This window comes from Puma concolor, chromosome B1, assembly GCF_028749965.1.
Source record: "Puma concolor isolate L17-30 chromosome B1, mPumCon1.1.hap2, whole genome shotgun sequence".
In the NCBI taxonomy this organism is placed as follows: domain Eukaryota; kingdom Metazoa; phylum Chordata; class Mammalia; order Carnivora; family Felidae; genus Puma; species Puma concolor.
The window spans coordinates 186,306,318-186,325,109 of NC_141670.1; the positions used below are offsets into that span (position 1 = coordinate 186,306,318).

An 18,792-nucleotide genomic window follows, 5' to 3' on the forward strand; every position below is an offset into this window, starting at 1 on the left:
AAAGAATTTCAACAGCTTCACACTAAAAACATCAAATACACATTTTCATACTCACAGAGATGAATGTAAAATGCTCCCCACTGCTGAGAACTGGCATGGAAATTACCTCCTTCTACATGCAAGTATCTGGTACTAACTGTCTGGGATCGAAGTCGATTAAACAGAGCCACCTTTGTTCCTGAGGCAATGCACACTGCAAAGAAAAAACAGCTTCTATTTATGTGACTGGGGGGAAAGGACCTATACCTGGCAAGTTATAATTATTCTTTACTATTACTTAATAATTAATAGATTCTGCTAACAAATTGATACCCTAAAAAAAAAAAAAAAAAAATCAAGGTAACTCTCATTAATGATGTCAGGCTAAAGATGTAAAATACGTCCATAAAATATTTTTTAAATGAGAACTATACAGTATATTTAACGCAGTGCTGTTCAGTAAAGGGACATTATTCTTAAATATCCAACAACAGGAAAGTGATTAAATACATTATAATATCATTCACCTATTAAATAATGTATATCAAAATGCACTGATTAAAAAAAAAGTATCTCCCTAGTATATCACTGAGTGGAAAAACGGGCTATAAAACCCTCTCTATACTGTGGTTCCATTATATATGTATTTATGTGGCTGTATGTGTGTGTCCACGTGCTCACATCCAATCCTATGGAATGTACTCAGGAGTCTAGAAGAATGTTTAGCAAAGTTGAGGCCAACTGCCCCTGGATATTGTGATTTTAGAGATTTTGATTTCTTCTAAATACCTTAAAGTATATAGCATTGCATGAAATTTCTTGAAAAAACAACCACATCTATGTAAGGAGGAAAATATTCTGAAAGTGAAATACGTTCTCTGTCAATAAGAAACTTACAATCAACAGAAAAAGTGAGTTTAAATAAAATCCTATAATTTGAATTGGAGATAGTGTGAATCCATGACATTAGCAAGAACACCCAACTCCCATTATGAAGTAAGCCTTGTCCTCTAGCAACAACAACAAAAACCAAAGAACAAATTTAAATCTGAGCAAGCATCTAAACGGACTACAAAGATGCTCTCCTTGACCAAACTTAAAAAAATTTTAATGTTTATTTATTTTTGAGAGAGAGAAAGAGAGAGGGAGGGAGGGGGAACATGAGCGGGGGAGGGGCAGAGAAAGGGAGACACAGAATCCAAAGCAGACTCCAAGCTCTGAGCTGTCAGCAGAGCCCGACGCGGGGCTCAAACTCACGAACTGCAAGATCATGACCTGAGCTGAAGTTGGACCCCCAACCGACTGAGCCACCCAGGCGCCCCTCTCCTTGCCCATATTTTAAAGACAGGCTCCTCTTCCCTCTTGGCCTTCCCAGCCCAGTTACTGCAAGATTCCCTAGGTCTTTCTCCCACCCTTGACATCTGATTAAGTTCCTCATGAGTATCTGATCACCAGAGAGAGGCCAGCCTTTAGCAAAAATCCTGTTAAGCTGGCTCCTCTGGAGCCCCTGTACCCTTAATGTTTCCTCTTGGTATGTTCTATCCACTGCCCCCTCCCCTCACTCTGTTCCTGGACTAACAATCCATTGAGCTCAGCTCCACACTGAAGTCTCTTCTCCCTTCTGTGACAGTACTGAATACAATCTGTCTTTACCACCTTTAACTAGTGTCTGGCTCTACTGTGTTCTCTTTGACACTACCAGTTCATAAGATACATTAAACTACACCAAGGAAATGAAATTTGCAAAATCTAGTATGTGGTAATCTCTCAGGGCCAAATGACTCAGTCTCTTCAATAAATACATTGCAAGGAGAGAGAGCCATGAAGAGGGAATCCAAAGATAAAAAGTACTCAAGGTGGGGTGTCTGGGTGGCTCAGTTGGCTGAGCATCCGACTCTTGATTTCAGCTCAGGTCAGGATCCCAGGGTCAAGGGACAGAGCCCTGCAGGCATCAGGCTCCCTGCTGAGCAAGGAGCCAGCCTATTTTCTCTCTGTCTCCCCCACTCCCTCCCTCTGCCCCACTTACTCTCTCTCTCATTCTCTAAAAACTAAATAAAATAAAAAAGAAAATAAGTAAGTAGTAGACATGTTTACTTTAAAACATACTCAAGGACATGTCAATATAATATATAGTATAAATATCTGATGGGGATTCAAAATTTGAATTCTGATTCAACCAAAGTACTAACAAAATGGCATTTTAGATAATTTTAAATTTGTTTAATTAGACATTTGATAATATGAAGAAATTATTTCTTTTTATAGTTGTTTTATAACATATTTGTTTTTATGTGATCATGGTATTTTAATTATAATAAAAAAGCGAGAGCCTCAGTCTTTCAGAGATACATGTTTACAGATGAGAGGTCTTATATTTGCATTGAACTAAAATGAGGGCAGAGGAAAGTGGGGGTGTGATACAGGTATAGATGAAATAAGACTGGCCTGCAGTTAAGATCAGTCTTGAAATTAGAGGCTGGACACAGAGCTTTCGTATAATTATGCAACTCTGTCTACTTTACTATGTTTGAAAATTTCCATAATATAAATGGTTATAATAATAATGACTGAGGGAACTAAAACCAACCAATATATAAAAACCGAGTAAGTTCATAACAAAACAAAATAAAAACAAGCAAACTAAACAAAACTCCTAAAACCTTGAGCACTTTCAAAAAATACTACTGCTATTCTGCAAATTAGTAAGCAAGTGTCTATCCTGCCTTTTCTCTGCAGACTATTATTTGAAACAAAACGCTAACAAGTTCTAAGTAAAAGAATACGAAAAAGCCCTTCATAAAACACTAGATTTAAGCAGCCATTGTCAGTGGCTAATGGTTGCTGAGGAACTCTGTACCAATGGATTAGGCTAGCAACAGCTCAACTTACAATCTTAACAGGACAAGACGTGGGTATCATCTCAGGTATCATCTCTGACTTCTGATTAGAAGGAAACAAACATATAGAGGACCAGCTAATTCTAAAATACGTCTTTAGGTCTAACCACCAGTTTATGGAAAATATGAGAGACAGAGGCACAAGTAATCAGCCAGATCCGGAATATGGAATTCCAAAGGAAAAATTACCCAGTTCCTTCAGCAAATGACATGGAAAGATTGGAGGGGGAGAGAACACACTATTGTAGGTTAAAATGTATGGGCCGTATTTGGATCCAAGTTTGAACAGGCCAACTGCTAAGACACACACACACACACACACACACACACACACACACACACACACACACACACACACAACTGTAAAATAACACTTCAGAGACCATGTAATAAGTCTGCACACGGATTGGTTTTTAGATGGCATTAAAGCACTACTGTCAATACTTTTAGGCACCACTACTCCAGAAATGATGGTTGAAAGAACAGGTCATCTGAGATTTCCATTAAAATATTCCAGAAGTCAGAGGAGGAAGGACCATGGAAAAAATGAAACAGAACTGGCAAAACCTGTTGAGGCCAGGGGGCTGGTCACCTTACACAAGTCTCTCCCTTTTAGGTAAGTTTGAAAATTTTCATAATAAAGAGTTAAAAAAAAAGAAAAAAAATTGGGTGCAGGGGTTGCAATGTGTAACTCAGTCAGACAGCGTTTATCTTTGGTATTTGGTAGTCTAAAAATCTGCTCATGAGGCAGCAGTCTTTGCCAGAGCAACTGTGTTAAAAATTTTGTTTAGGTTTTCAGGAAGGACTTCCACAGCCCATTTGATAACAGTGCTTCTCAAAGAGGAGCTTTTGATGTTCTTGGGGGATCAATTCTCTGTGGAATGAGAACGAGGACTTTTAGCGTCACTGTCTGATGCACCCAATGCCATCAGCACTCCTTGTGGTCACTGACAGCACAAGGAATAAATTCCCACTTCCCATATGCCTCTGGGGAACACTGCAGAAGCAACTCTGGCTGGGAACCATCTCCGTAGACCGGGCATTGTCCATTTCAATTAAAAAAAAAGATGACCATAAAATGGCAATAATACATGTGACAGTTTCAGATTAAGTGGAGGGCCACAAAACCATTACTAACAAATGAATTTGCTATCAAAAAGCAATTTTCAGTTAAAAAAAATAGTTGAATTTGTCTTATTAATCCATCAGGGGAATTGGAGACAAAAAAGAAAACTCAAGGATACGTACAGTCAGCATTCTTCAATGACTGCTTCTTTTTGGAAGGTTTGGAGATGACTTTTATCCGCTTGCTGAGGAACACACCAATATCATCACTGTTGCCATAGAACATCTTTACAGACAACATGAAGTGCTTTCTCTTGTCTGAGTCAGATATGTACAAAGTTTTGGCTGTGCAATAGTTCTGTGAAAAAAAGGGAAGTTTCAATAGCAGCAAAAGTTTGCTGGTTATGTACTTACAACTCAGTACAGCCATGGCTAGGTTTTTGATGAATGAATTAGATGAATAGCTGAAAAAACCAACTGTAACAATTACTGACATTGATCCTGGAAGACAAAGGACAGTCTTATCAAGTCTATGAAATACTACATTACGATCCATTTTATTCATTTTAAAACACAGTTTTTTTCTTATTTTATATAGCTCTATACCAACATAAAAGAATTATAAATGCTGTAACAGTAATTTTTTAAAAATAGAACTTAACAGGGCACCTGGTAGCTCAGTTAGTTAAATGTGTGACCCTTGATCCTGACTCAGGTCCTGATCTCAAGGTTAATGAGTTCGAGCCCTGCGTCAGGCTCTGTGTTGACAGAATCCTGCTTGGGGTTCTCTCTCTCCCTCTCTCTCCCTCTCTGCCCCTCCCCCACTTCTGCTCTCTCTTTCTCTCCTTCTCAGAAATAAACAAATAAACATTAAAAAAAAAACACACAGAATTTTACAGTTCAAAAAAAGCCCATGACTGTATTTCTGCAATGAAACAAAATAAATAAAGCTATCAGAATTCAACTGAATCTGTGTAAGATTTTTAGCAGTGATCCTTTTCAAAATAGTGCACAGTTTTTCTTTACATGGATGAACACTACAGAACCACCTATAAGTCTGATAAAAACAAAGTTAGAGTAACTGGAGAATTATAAAATATTTTATGCCAGGAAAGGTTAGGAGTATACTTTAAAGAACTCTTCATAAAAAATGGTAAACTTTGCCAAGTGAGATAATTCATATTATATCATCAAAAGAACTGATTGAGGGGCCCCCGTTTGGCTTAATCAATGGAGCATATGATTCTTGATCTCAGGGTTGTGAGTTCAAGTCCTACACTGGGGGTTGTGCTTACTTAAAAATTAAAAAAAATATGCAACTGGATTGAAAGGTAATAGAGAAGATAAACATAGCAAGGTATAATGCCAGTCTACCAGAAAATAAATTCTGGTACCTGAAAAGATAGCATTCAAGAGTTACAGCACTCACAAAGTAGCAGCAACTATCTCAAATATATATGACAATTCTATTATCATTCCTATTCCCCTGATCCCTATGAATTAGGGAAGGAACTATATTATTTTTTTTAAATGTTCATTTATTTTTGAGAGAGAGAAAGAGTGTGAGCAGGGGAGGGGCAGAAAGAGAGGGAGACACAAAATCCAAAGCAGGCTTCAGGCTCTGAGCTGTGAGCACAGAGCCCGACGCAGGGCTCGAACCCACAGACCGCGAGATCATGACCCGAGCCGAAGTCGGACACTTAACCAACGGAGCCACCCAGGTGCCCCTAAATTATTGATCTCCTTTTCCAGATTGGGTAAATAATGCTCAAACACAGCTTAAGTATTTAAAATATCTAAATCATATTTTTTAGAAGATCAATTCTCTACCTTGTAATTAGGCTACACAAGTTTCGTTGACTACCTCTGTTGTGTGTTTCTTTTAAAAATCAGGAAAAATGCCACTCGTTTAGGAAACAGCTAATGTACTCTAAGTTTTTAACTTTTTAAATTTTAATCATGTGTAATTTTAGCACAACAAAAAATAATGCCAGGGTTTATTTCATTTCTCATAGCAAAGTTATGTAAGACGATGTAGGTGCCACTGTGAGTATTTTACACTTCATTAGGTCTTCACAAATTCAAAAATGTGGTAAAAGCTTTGAGGAGCTTTGTTCGACAGAAGATAAAATTAAGATAAAGCTAATAACAGTAATAAGAAAAATAAAAACAACAGTTCTTCGTACTCACACAACTCCTTCTACCCAAGGATCTCCAAGCTCAGAGATGCTATGGCGGGAGTGACAGGTCTTCCATACATCAAAAAGCACTGAAGGTCAAATTAAGCCTAAACTGATGGAACTGCTCTGCGCCATAAAGTCTAGGAAAATGGGTATCGATATACTAACGCAGACGGTTACAAGGAACAAAACGAAATGTGCATCTAAAAGAAAATTCTCATAGGCAAAAGCCTTTCACACAAAGTTTTTGTCTGGAAAAAGCAAACACACATATCTCTGGGAAAAAAAGGAAAATGTATCCCTATTTTTATAAAAGTGAGTAGTCTGAATCCACAAGAAAATAATCATGGCTAGGACAACTTTTTTTTTTTTAAAGTAGTCTTCACGCCCAGCACGGAGCCCAACATGGGGCTTGAACTCACAACCCTGAGATCAAGCTGAGCTGAGGTGGAGTCAGACGTTTAAGCAACTGAGCCACCCAGATGCCCCTGGGATAACTTTATTAGAATTATTATTTTTTAAAAAACTAAGACCACTGACTACAAACTCAAATTCCATTTAAAAAAAAGGGGGGGGGGGCCTAGGTGGCTCAGTCGGTTGAGCATCCAACTTCATACTCGGTTCATGATCTTGCGGTTCATGGGTTCAAGCCCTGTATCAGGTTCTATGCTGACAGCTCAGAGCCTGGAGCCTGCTTCAGATTCTGTGTCTCCCTCTCTCTCTGTTCCTTCCCCACTCGCGTTCTGTCTCTGTCTCTCAAAAATGAATAAATGTAAAAAAAAAAAGGAAAAAGTCACCACTCAGAAAAAGTACTATTGCTTTAAGAAAATAGAAAATAAATAAAATTTAAAGTTACATTCGTCATACCAAAATGCTAGATTAGCTAACAAAATTCTAGAATAGAAAATGGCATATAATAAACCTTTCTATCAATAATGAACAATTTAACTTAAGAACTTGAAGATCTTCAGGCCATAGTAAAAAATGTGCCCCCAAATGAGAAAGCAATACCAAATACAACACTGCAAAAGTACTGTAGAAATGTCCGCATCATAGAATCTGAATTATAGAAATGAAAAAGTGCTAGCAAGTGAGGTGTAGGGGATGTAACTTTTAAGTGTAAGAAAAACACAAGTGGGCTAAGTAGGGAATCAATTCATGTTGTATAGCTTACCTAGTTCCAACTATGTAAGATGTAAAATTGAGGAAAAATGAGTATTTAACAAATAAAAACATCATTAAGTGAAATCTCAGATCCAAAATATTATCAACATAGAGTCAAATGTCATGACCATATGAAGTGCCACATAAATTAGAACTTTATTGTAATGAATATTAAGTATAAGTACCCAATAGTGCAAAATAAATAGCCTTTCTTTTCCGATAATGACTAAATTGTACCATTCAATGAGGAGGCTACTAAAAGAAAACAGTGTTACCTTAAGTGAATGGAGGTTAAGAGAGACAGGTGGGAGCAAAGGGTCCCTTTTCTGAGGTTCAGCATGTCACTACTCAGGACATCTTTGCCTTCCTAGGCTCAAATATATTACACACGCCTTTAGGCTCCAAGCACCTATGATGTTCCTGTTCCACCTGGAATGCCTTCTGCTGACTCCCGACAAGTCTTCCTTTATATAAAGTAAGTAAGACTTCTCTGATAGCATTTTTCATGAAAACTAATATTAATAGCTTTGGCTTACAGACATTATATGTTTTAAATATAACCCATTAGATGTTTTAAATCCTAGTTAGTGCTCAAGCTTTCAGGTATTCTTTTCTTCTTCTGTGAATCTTTAGGGCTTAGGGAAAGAATATAATGGTATAAGTTGAAGAAAGGTATACTAAGCCACGATGCTGATACAGGCAAGTGAGGATGCTGTTTGTTTGGTATTACTTCCCTTAAAATGCTGGAAGCTGGAATTGGTTAAAGTAGGCAAAGAAATTCAGTTAACAATTATACACCCTGGTAGCTACAATCCCTGGCTTCTCACTACCTATTTAAGTACTCATTTCATAGTACCAAGTATCTAAATGTACACCTTGGAGACCAACAACTCTGAGACTTTCTACGTAACAGGAAAATAGAGGAGACACAGCTAAGGCCCATCAGATCACCCTATCACTTAAATACATCCTTTACTCCAGTTGTAGGGTCATAATTTAGAAATATTGCTTGCTGCTGTATTTTCTTTTAAGATGAAACCACTTTTATTATAATAAGTTTTATTGCAAACTTAATTAAAAATACATAGTTGATAAGTCTTACCAATAAACATTTTAAGGATACAAATGTCATTCATAAAAATATCTGAAGAAGGTTGATATTAAGGCTTCTTAGCGCTCATGCTCCGTATTAGCTATAAAATGGCTAAAACTGAATCGAAATGTACAAATCTCCTAGCTCATCACCTTCAATGTCACTCTGCAGCCCCCATCTGTACTGCCAGCTACAACACAGCAAACACAAAGATATTCACTGAAGATTTACTGAATGAGGAAACAGCTTTTCATACGCTATTTTAAAGGATATTCACGTGGTTGTTGAGAACTAACCATTTTCCAGATTTTAATATCAAGGGAAAATAAAATAATAGTTAAATGCTAAGTCATTAAGAACTATTTTTGAATACTAAAGGTATAAAGTGAAATGATTGCTTCATAATTTCATAAAACACAATTAGCAAAACTAATACTTAAATTTCATTCCTTAGCAAATTAATCACAGAAAATCCCCTAAAAGTTTGAGTGAAGCTAATTGTGGCTGTTTTTGTCTATAGCATAGTTTTGCTTCACAGAGAAGCTACGTAAAACACTTAAGATCTTTCTAGCCCAGGTAAATCCTTCTAAGAATTTATCTGTGTCACTTTGTTTCTAGTGTAAGACTAAGATTAAGATTAAGACTAAGATTAAGAGACAGCGTAAAACATGACTGAGCTATACGCGTTCACTGTTACTTGAGTATCATGCCCCCCTGTCAGACACATGAGGGATTAGCCTCTTAAGTTTATTACTGGCTTCCAATGGCAATCTGATTCAGACTGTTAAAACTGCTAACAAGCCACCTTTAGAGGTCAACAGCTTGTGACTAGACTGCAACTATTTAAGAAGTTTCTCTCTGAGGGATGGACCAGGGAGGGTGTGTTCAGAAAATTGCTACCAAAAGCCATAAAAGAAAAAAAAAATCATCACCACAAAAATAAATAAGGAAACTGCATGCTAATAGGGTACCAGGGTGCCCTTTTAGGAGAACCAACAGAGTTTAATTTACCTTTCCTTCCAAGTTCAGCTGCTGCATTTCTTGGTCACTATTTCCTATTCCAATAAATGCACATGGTTGAGACTCTTGTTCAGAACAACCATCACGTTCCATTTGTTCTTTTTTTTTCTTCCATCCACTGCCCATAAGATACACACAAGGAGGAGGGCAAAAAAACCTAAACAATGGTAGAAACACACACACACACACACACAAATACAAAACCAAACAATGCAATTAGATTCAAGAAAGCATTACCTTTCTTTGAACGTATGAATATAAAATTATACTGAACTATACTAAGTCAAGCCTTTTGTCATGCCAATTAATCATGTCCATAGCACAGAAATCAAGGCCTCCACAAAGACTACATTTGTTTGGGGAAGATTCATCTATACTGGAATTATGCATTCAATAAGATTAGATACTTTTTATTTTTATTAGTTTTTTAATGTTCATTTATTTTTGAGAGAGAGAGAGAGAGAGAGAGAGAGAGAGCGCGCGTGGGGGAGGGGCAGAGACAGAGAGAGGGAGACACAGAATCCGAAGCAGGCTGCAGGCTCTGAGCTGTCAGCACCGAGCCCGACATAGGGCTTGAACTCATGAACCATGAGATCATGACCTGAGCCAAAGTTGGACGTTCAACCAACTGAGCCATCCAGGCACTCCAAGATTAGACAGATACTTTTTAGAGGATGGAGTCTCCCTTTAAATTTTCACACAGCTCACAGTTCTGAACTATTGGAGTTCAGTAAATCCAATGATGTCTAACAGGTTACAAAAAATAATATGCCATCGTAGAATCTGCAGTTATTAAGATCTACTCAAAATGATATACTAATTAATGACATTATTGCTATGGCTATTACACTGAATTTATTTGGTAATTAACCTGGAAAATAGAATTAGAGCAATATCCAAAGGAGGAACTTTCAAAATATTAACAAAAGTAGAAGAATTAAAAGCAAATGGGTAAGCGGATTTCTGTGTTTTATGTCTATGACACCCCGGACAAGTGGATGTCTGAGACAACAATCCACTGCACCCTTTCAACTCACAGATCACCAACAGATTTGTCTTGCTAGTTGCCAAAAACCTGCCCTCAAAAATTCTTCCCACCTAGAATAACTTCCTTATACAATTGACCCCTGAACAATGTGGGGTGAAGGGTGCCAAATCCCTGTGCAGTCAAAAATCCATGTCTAAATTTGACTCTCCCAAACTTAACTAATAGCCTATTGTTGACCAGAAAGCCTTATCATTAACATAAACAGTCAACACGTATTTTGCATGTTATATGTATTACATACTATATTCTTACAAGAAAGTAAGCTAAAGAAAATATTGCTAAGAAAATCATAAGGAAGAAAAAATACATTTATAATACTATACTGTATGAACTGAAAAAAAATCTGAACATAAGTAGACTCATGCAGATCAAACCCGTGTACTGCAAGAGTCAACTGCTATCTTTTCCTTGACAATTAAAAAATATCAGTTTCAAAGCCTAGTTCAAGCCCCACATTTTATAATTCAGACCATCAATCCAGTCCTTGTATACAGGGTAATTTGCTTTTGCTCAATAGTGACACCATGTCTCATCAAGGAGCCTGAAAACTCAAATATCTACCACAAATAGTAGCTAAGTAAACTCAAAGAGTCACCAGGTAAGTAATTTAGTGGGTGAACCAGGTGCACAATAAATAAGGAAGAATATCCTTTAATTATTCAAAGAAGTAGGTTCCCTCTTCTTTCTTGAAACACACAGCCCTCATGGTAATTCTTGCTTTTTATACAGTTATGAGTAAAGGAGCATTCTTCTTAACTCTTGTAAGCCCACTGTAAGAGAAAGAAGGGCTTAAATGCAATGACAATCAGCCACTGGTTTGTGACTCCGATGACATGGCACAACAGAGAATAGCGAGCCTGTGGCTACACACCCACTCGATCACTTTGCTGAACTACGGCCACGTGGGCCTAGTGTTGGTTACATCCTCCAATTGTTCCACAAACGTTTGAAGCCAAACTTTATATGGGATTTCTAACTTTCAAAGTTAGCAAATATTTATGCTTTTAACACCTTGGAGGCCAACAATAGCAGACTTAAAAAAAAAAATGTGCCCACATACCTATTTGTGCATATGTATGTGACACAGTGACAACACCAGGCTGGATTTGGCTTCAGCTCTTCCTAAAGGTAGTTAGTATCTACTTCTTGTTTGCTTCCCCCCCAGCCCCCAGCATCCAACTACAATATTTACTGAATTGAATCAAACTTGTATAACACCTACTTTTTGCTCAATTCTAACTAAAAACTACTTTAATTAATTTATAAGAAGTGAGCTAGGTGTATTTAATATTCATCAATTCATTAAATTATTATACCCCTAGTCTGAACCCCTAGTGTAGTGTCGCAGGCATTAGGAATATAGTAGTTAAAAAAAAAAAAAGGCAAATATTCCTGTCCTGATGGAATTCACAAACTCTAATAGGAGAGACAGCTAATTTAAAAAAAAGAAACAAAACAAAAAAACAAAAAAACACTTTACTCATAAAGTTTAGAAAACATTTTACTCATAAATGAGTAAAATGGCTTATATAAGACCAGGGTGGCCAGAGAAAGCTTCCTTTAAAAGGTGATGTTGAGTCACAACCTAAAGCCATGGGTGGCTGAGGGAAAAGCAAGTAGGAAGGACCAAAATGGTCTGTGTCAAAACAAACACAGACCACTCCAGTGTGGCTGGAGTTGAGAACAGATGAAGCCTAGATAATAGGGAAGTGGACCAAGCAGGACCTAGGGGTCAAGCTGAGTAAGGAGGGAAGCCCTGGAGGCTTTTCAGATTTATTTAAACCAGTAAAAAGGAAGCAGAGCAGCTTTCATGCCTGCATACTCTCACTGTGACCATGGACACAGAGGTCACAGCCGAGGTAGTGGGCTCAGCTCCAGGTCACTCCAAGTTTGGAGGGATGCCTGGATTAGCCGGGCTAGTTCTGGAGTTGGCTCAATTCAAGTCTACCCCCAGGATCTTTCTGGCCTCTAATGCTGGGAGCCACCCAATGCTTGCCGTGGCACAGACTCAAATACCTAGCTGGCATACTACTGGGAGGTTGAGAAGGCATCAATTTGACACTTGTCTCCCATGAGTGTTTTTTATTGAACACTGGTATTAAGATTCCTTAATAAGCTGGTATACTAGCTATAAAATTCAAAGAGCCATGCTTTAGTGGAGTATACCAGATGCGGGAGTCAAATTTCAACAAGTTTTCATAAAAGACACTTTTATTTCACATCTGAAAAACTATAAAGAAGACTAAAACTACAAGATTGGGTAGTGCTCGTTTTCTCAAGAGTACTGGGATAAAATGGCATGAAACAAGGTATAAAATTAGGTTGGCAAGCAATTCTTTATCACTTAAAACACGGACCAAGACTTTATACTGAAAGTGCTTTCCAAATCATGTAATAAGAAAAATGAAGACGAATCTTCACAAATGCCTCAGAACTAGCCTTGTTTTTTAGTCAACTCTACAACACTTCAAAGAAGTTGTGATGCAAGAAAACAGCAAATCCCATACAATCTAACCATTGAGACTATTTCTATACAATGTGCTGATTAAATCATATCTTAAATATCCCAATACTGGCACTCCCTAAGAAATAGTTAATGAATCAGGTTTGCATTTCCACAGACTTCAGTAGCAGCATAATCAAATAGAAGATAAGCATACATACAAAAAAGAGCAGATAAAAAAAAGGAAATTAAAGGGAGTGAGGATTTAAAAAAGGCTACCTAATTAGCAGAAGAAAAATTAAAATACACCTTATAATGCCATGTGCAATCAGTGATTTTTAAATTTGGACAGTTGGCCAATATGTACCAAATACTCAGTGAAAAGTCTGACCAACAAGTGGCCAGCTCACAGTTTAACAGCTGCCGTAAAAGAATATGCAATGAAACAATGTGCCTTTATTTTCTAATATTTCCCATGGCTATATCTAGCAACTATGACAAACAATGCTTTTTTTCTGCCACTTGGTGGCAATATACACACATTTACAATTTTACTCATTTCCTAGTTCAAACAATTAGTCTTTATTTTCAGAGGATGATTCAACAACTTTTTCCTCAAACCCTGAGATGAGGTCTGGAAAATACCTTACAGATTCAAAGAAGACTTTTTATTCAGCCCAATATATAAAATAGGTTAGGTTAGACCAAATCCAAACGCGTCATTTACATTATCTGACTACCTTTGCAGAATCATGATCCTTTGAGGATTATCCAATCCAAAAGCACCAAATAGAAACTTTTTGCACACCTCAGTTACCTCTATTAACACACATTCTCAGTATGACTTCAGAAGCATCATCTAATTGTCTAAATGGCTTTGCAGAGTCATGATCCTTTGAGGATTATCCAATCCAAAAGCACCAAATAGAAACTTTTTGCACACCTCAGTTACCTCTATTAACACACATTCTCAGTATGACTTCAGAAGCATCATCTAATTGTCTAAATGGCTTTACTGTTGTCTCAACAACATCAGTATCACCTTCAGTACTGTTTAATGACTTCCCTTGACACGAAGTTGAAGGAATACTAACATGTCATCAAAAGTAATTTCCCTATCTTTAACGAAAATTTTCCTCTAAACAAAACAATCCTTTTAAAAGCTTATTTTTCAACCTGGAATAATCTTCTTTAATGAAAAAGTAAAACTAATCATTAACATCAGTGGGATATCAGATGTCCAAAAAAAAAAAAAAAAAAAAAAATGTTATTAGGTACAAAGTTCTAATACCAAGAACAACTCAAAATTTTAGGATAAATTTTCCTGACCAAATATTTCTAGCATCATTTGCTATAGTTATTTAAGTGCCAAGAAGACTGTAGTCATGTCCCCAGGTGACCTCACGCCTTAGGCCTTGGCAGCTTCTCAGAAAGGCCTGAATCTGTATCAACAAGAAAGAAGACAGATCTTTTACCCTTTCCACTCTACTCTCCACCAATGCGTAAGGGGCCAGACTGGCTTGCCAGTCGTCCAGGAGGCTGCACTACACGAGCAGTCCCTTACTACTAATAATCCTTTTTAAAAATCAAGTAATTTTAATAGGTTTCCACCTTTGTTGTAAAGCTAGTACTAATACATGTCTACTCTGAAAATGTAATAATACAAATATGTAAAAAATACAGGAAAGAAAAATACAGGACTCAGGCTTTTCCGTCATTTTTTCTTCTTCATTCTTTGGAGGCTAGAAGCTTAGATTCTTGAGGCTTTCCTTTACCTGGTGTTTTAGCCTGGCCAGGCCATACCCAAACAGAGAAGAGCTGAAGGTGAAGGCAACCACACACAGGGTAACCTTTAAATCACCAACCTGAGAAGCCACTATCATTTTGTATTCACTTATTTTTGATAGTGACTAACAAACAGGAACCTTATTTGGACTCCTTTCTGCTTTCCCCTCATGGCCTCAGTTATCTGGTCTTAAAAGACACAGTGACTTTGAAGATCCTTTTGCAAAGTACATGGCACCTAATTTCCTAACCAAAATAAAGAATAAATGAATTAATGAATGAATCCAGTTGTACCAAAATGCACCTTCAAAAATCCAGAGAGAGAACAGCATCGCTGCAATAAACACGTCTATTCCTACTTCCATCAGATCCAGCCCAGCTTCGCTAATGGTGAAGGGACAATCCTAGGCAAAGTTCACAGTTGACGTTCTATAGGCATCTTTACCTCCTCCATCTATCTTTAAGCCCTACTGTGCGCGCGAGCAACACTCAAACACAAAATGGAAAGCTATGAACATTAGGGCGATGGAGAGGATACGAAATTTTGGAGTTATAGTTCCAGGGTTCCAATCCTGGCTCCATCAATTCCTAAACTAAGATGAACCTGGGCATATCTAAAGTCTCTGATCTTTAGTTTTCTCACTCATAGAATGGGGAGTATAGCGTACCGATTAACAAGATTATTCTGAGGATTAAAATTTTAAAATATCTGTAAGGCAGTTATACTCTTGTTAATAATTGGAGCTGAATAAAGGGAAAGTGTTTCCTCTTCAGATTCACGATGAGGTGCAAGCCTGGCCTTCTTTCGACTTACAAGCATGGAGGGTGGTAACTTGCTCTGTTTTGCTTAGGAAAACAAAAACAAAAACAAAAAAACAGACGATGCTCTGCACATACACTCAATTTCACTTGTATAAAGAATATCCAGTATCGGGGCGCCTGGGTGGCGCAGTCGGTTAAGCGTCCGACTTCAGCCAGGTCACGATCTCGCGGTCCGTGAGTTCGAGCCCCGCGTCGGGCTCTGGGCTGATGGCTCAGAGCCTGGAGCCTGTTTCCGATTCTGTGTCTCCCTCTCTTTCTGCCCCTCCCCCGTTCATGCTCTGTCTCTCTCTGTCCCAAAAATAAATAAACGTTGAAAAAAAATTAAAAAAAAAAAAAAAAAAAAAAAAAAAGAATATCCAGTATCAACTTCATTAAAAAAAGAGGGTTCCACTATACTGACTAGGTTTCTATGTCCCAAACTGAAGATACCAACTTCTTCCCATATTTAATTCTAAATCAGATGATTACATTTTATTAGTCAATTAAGATAAAATAATCGGAAATGTAGTAAATCTGAATAACGATAAAAAAAGAACACTTTGGCAGTATGAGTCCTAAATATTACTTGCATTTGTTCATCCTATTTGAGGACAAAGTTATCAGTTAAATAGCTTCACCTTCGTCTTGGCTCAGATTTAGAGGACTTTAATAATTCCCTTCTCTGATGCATATGCTAAGGTTTCCTTTACCTCACACACTCTAAAATATCAGTCATCCCCTTCAACCTAATGTCCAAACCTAAGTTTTCATTCCTTCTCTCACACCAATTTGGTGCCTTTCTTGCCAATCCAAAAAAATCCCAAAGCAAGAAAACTCCAGCAACCAGATGAAAAGCAACAAAAGTCCGTAATTATACACCCAAGATGCCGAAATTTATAAGATACTGCAACAGATGCTAAATATGAAGATCATTTTGTTATAATTTAATTCCGCTAACCTGATCACTAGGTTATTTCTGTAGTGCCCACATGCTGAGTACAAACTTGCCAACTCAATTTTACTATTTTTTCTTAATCTAAATAGACACAGGGTCAAGGTGGAGAGCATTGGGAGCTCTTTTCCTTATAATCACTCCATGGTTCAATTCAAGGTTTGGTTAGCCTTCCTCTTTTCAAAATAGTTCTCTGGGGGTCACATGTGTATAAAACTGCATTTTCCACCAAAAGGAAAGCTATTTTTTGAACAAGCTAATGCACCACAGAAATACTTAGGGAACATCATGTAGCCCCCCCGCCTGAAATTATGGATTCTTTTATTTTATGACATCAGGGATTTAGCCAGATGATCTTTATTAAATATGCCACAGTTCACTTTGTTTCTCCCCTTCAGTAGGGGCAAATCCCCTATTTTTTATTTTGTACTTACAAATTAACCCAATAAAAGAAACCACCTCTAACCTGTATACTAATACATCATTTGCAAATCCATGTAATAGCTACCATTAACCACCCGCCAGAAAAACAATAACCTTACCTTTTTTCATTTCCGTATGACTTCTGTGCAACTTTTGCATGAAGAATAAGTACTGTTTGATCCCCTCGCTCCTTTAAGTAATTTCGCATAGCTTCCCTAAAGTAAAATATAAATATTACTATTACGGGGGTGAAATTTAGAATATTACTATGCTGTATGATAAAAAAAATAATTAAAAGTATTTTTATTTTCTAAAAATGAAAACAAAAAAGCAAAACCAACCCAAGAATTAAATTTAAATATTATATAAATACTGTTCATCTTCAACTCTGTATTTTATTCTTTAAAAGAAGAAACTGTTGCCTTGGAATTTATGCTGTAACTCAAATCACAATTACAACTTCTATAAAATGATTCTAGTTAGAATCATTATACACACTCCTGATTTACCTTTTAATTGTTTGTAAAATTAATGGTATGCAACACTTTTGTACTTAACAATCTAATTACCCACCACCACCAGCGCCACTCCCCCAGCTATTAGAATCAGTATCTTCCAATGAATACAAAGCCATAACTTTTTCACATTAGGTCATTATTACATGTTCTTAAAAAAACAGCCTTACATAAAGACTACGCAAGCTGTGAGCTCATGACCTGAGCCCAAGTCGGATGCTTGACTGACTGAGCCACCCAGGCGCCCCTAGAACTTGTAGCACTTAGAAAGTAAGTGGCTTGGGGCAAACATTTAACCTCACCCAGTCAGATAATAATGCAGACCTAACACAGAGCAGTTGTGGGCATTAAATGAGATAATCCAGATGGCAGCATTTGTGGTTACTGACTGAAAACCTGTTGGATGCAAGGCAGGGCAGCTAACGCTGGGATCCAATAGCTTGAGAATTAATCCCTATCACTGAAGGGACTTCACCAGGGACTTCACTGAAGTCGAGTGAAGACAAGACTTTGGAAAACAAATTGTAATAAAATACACGACTCAGAGGTATGAACAAAAGTACCACTAAAGGAATGTTTATGTAAAGTTAGGGGTGATAAAGAACTATAAACTCTTGAACAACGTGGGGGTTGGGTGCCAGCACCCTGCACAGTCACAAATCTGCATATAATTTTTGACTCCCCCCCCCCCCCCCACCAATAGCTGACTGTTGACCAGAAGCCTGATAACCATAATTGATTAACATATATTCTGTATGCCATATATATTATACACTGTATTCTTCTAATACAGTAAATTAAAGGAAATGTTAAGAAAAATCATGTAAGGAAAATCCATTTACAGTACTATACTGCATTTATCAAAAAAAATCTGCATATAAGTGGATCCATGCAGTTCAAATCCATGTTGTTCAAGGGTTAACTGTACATGCTAGGAAAAATTTCTTAGAAGAGTTAAATTCCAAAGGAAGAGGGGTAGACACAGGAAGTGGAAGGAGGAAAGAACAGGGCATTCCAGAGTCTGGAGAAGTATGTACAAAGACAAAAAAGATCCGGCACATCTGGGTACACTGAGATTCAGGCTGAGGAATCAGGCAGACACAATAACAAAACAGCAGCTAACATTTCTTGATTACTACGTGACAGACCCTGAACCAATCTCTTTATATGCACTGTTTCATTTAATCCTCACAATTCAAAAAGGTAAAAGTATTGTTCCTACCACTTTGAATGTCTTGCCCAATGTGTTGCAGTTAATGGCAGCCAGGAACTGAAACAATTCTTTGAGTCTGAAGTGAGCCACTGAAGGGAATAAAGCTGATAAACTGGGTACAGTAAAACTGTGAGAGGCTTGTCAAACGCCTTGAAAATCTGACATTTGTAAATGTATATACAAAGTATGAAAGCTTAAGTTAATTCAAATATTA

General features: G+C 37.3%; 1 protein-coding gene across 11 annotated transcripts in view; it reads right to left on the reverse strand.

Moving 5' to 3' along the window:
• RBPJ (recombination signal binding protein for immunoglobulin kappa J region) overlaps positions 1–18,792 on the reverse strand; it is a 220,555-nt gene that overhangs the window by 9,734 nt on the left and 192,029 nt on the right. For all 11 annotated transcript variants that reach the window (XM_086705283.1, XM_086705281.1, XM_086705280.1 and 8 more), the window contains 4 exons: positions 16,970–17,065; positions 9,390–9,555; positions 4,125–4,299; positions 56–193 (listed from right to left, as the gene is read on the reverse strand). In XM_086705283.1, the coding sequence (XP_086561409.1) occupies positions 56–193; positions 4,125–4,299; positions 9,390–9,555; positions 16,970–17,065 (575 nt within the window). The remainder of the gene's footprint in view (positions 1–55; positions 194–4,124; positions 4,300–9,389; positions 9,556–16,969; positions 17,066–18,792) is intronic.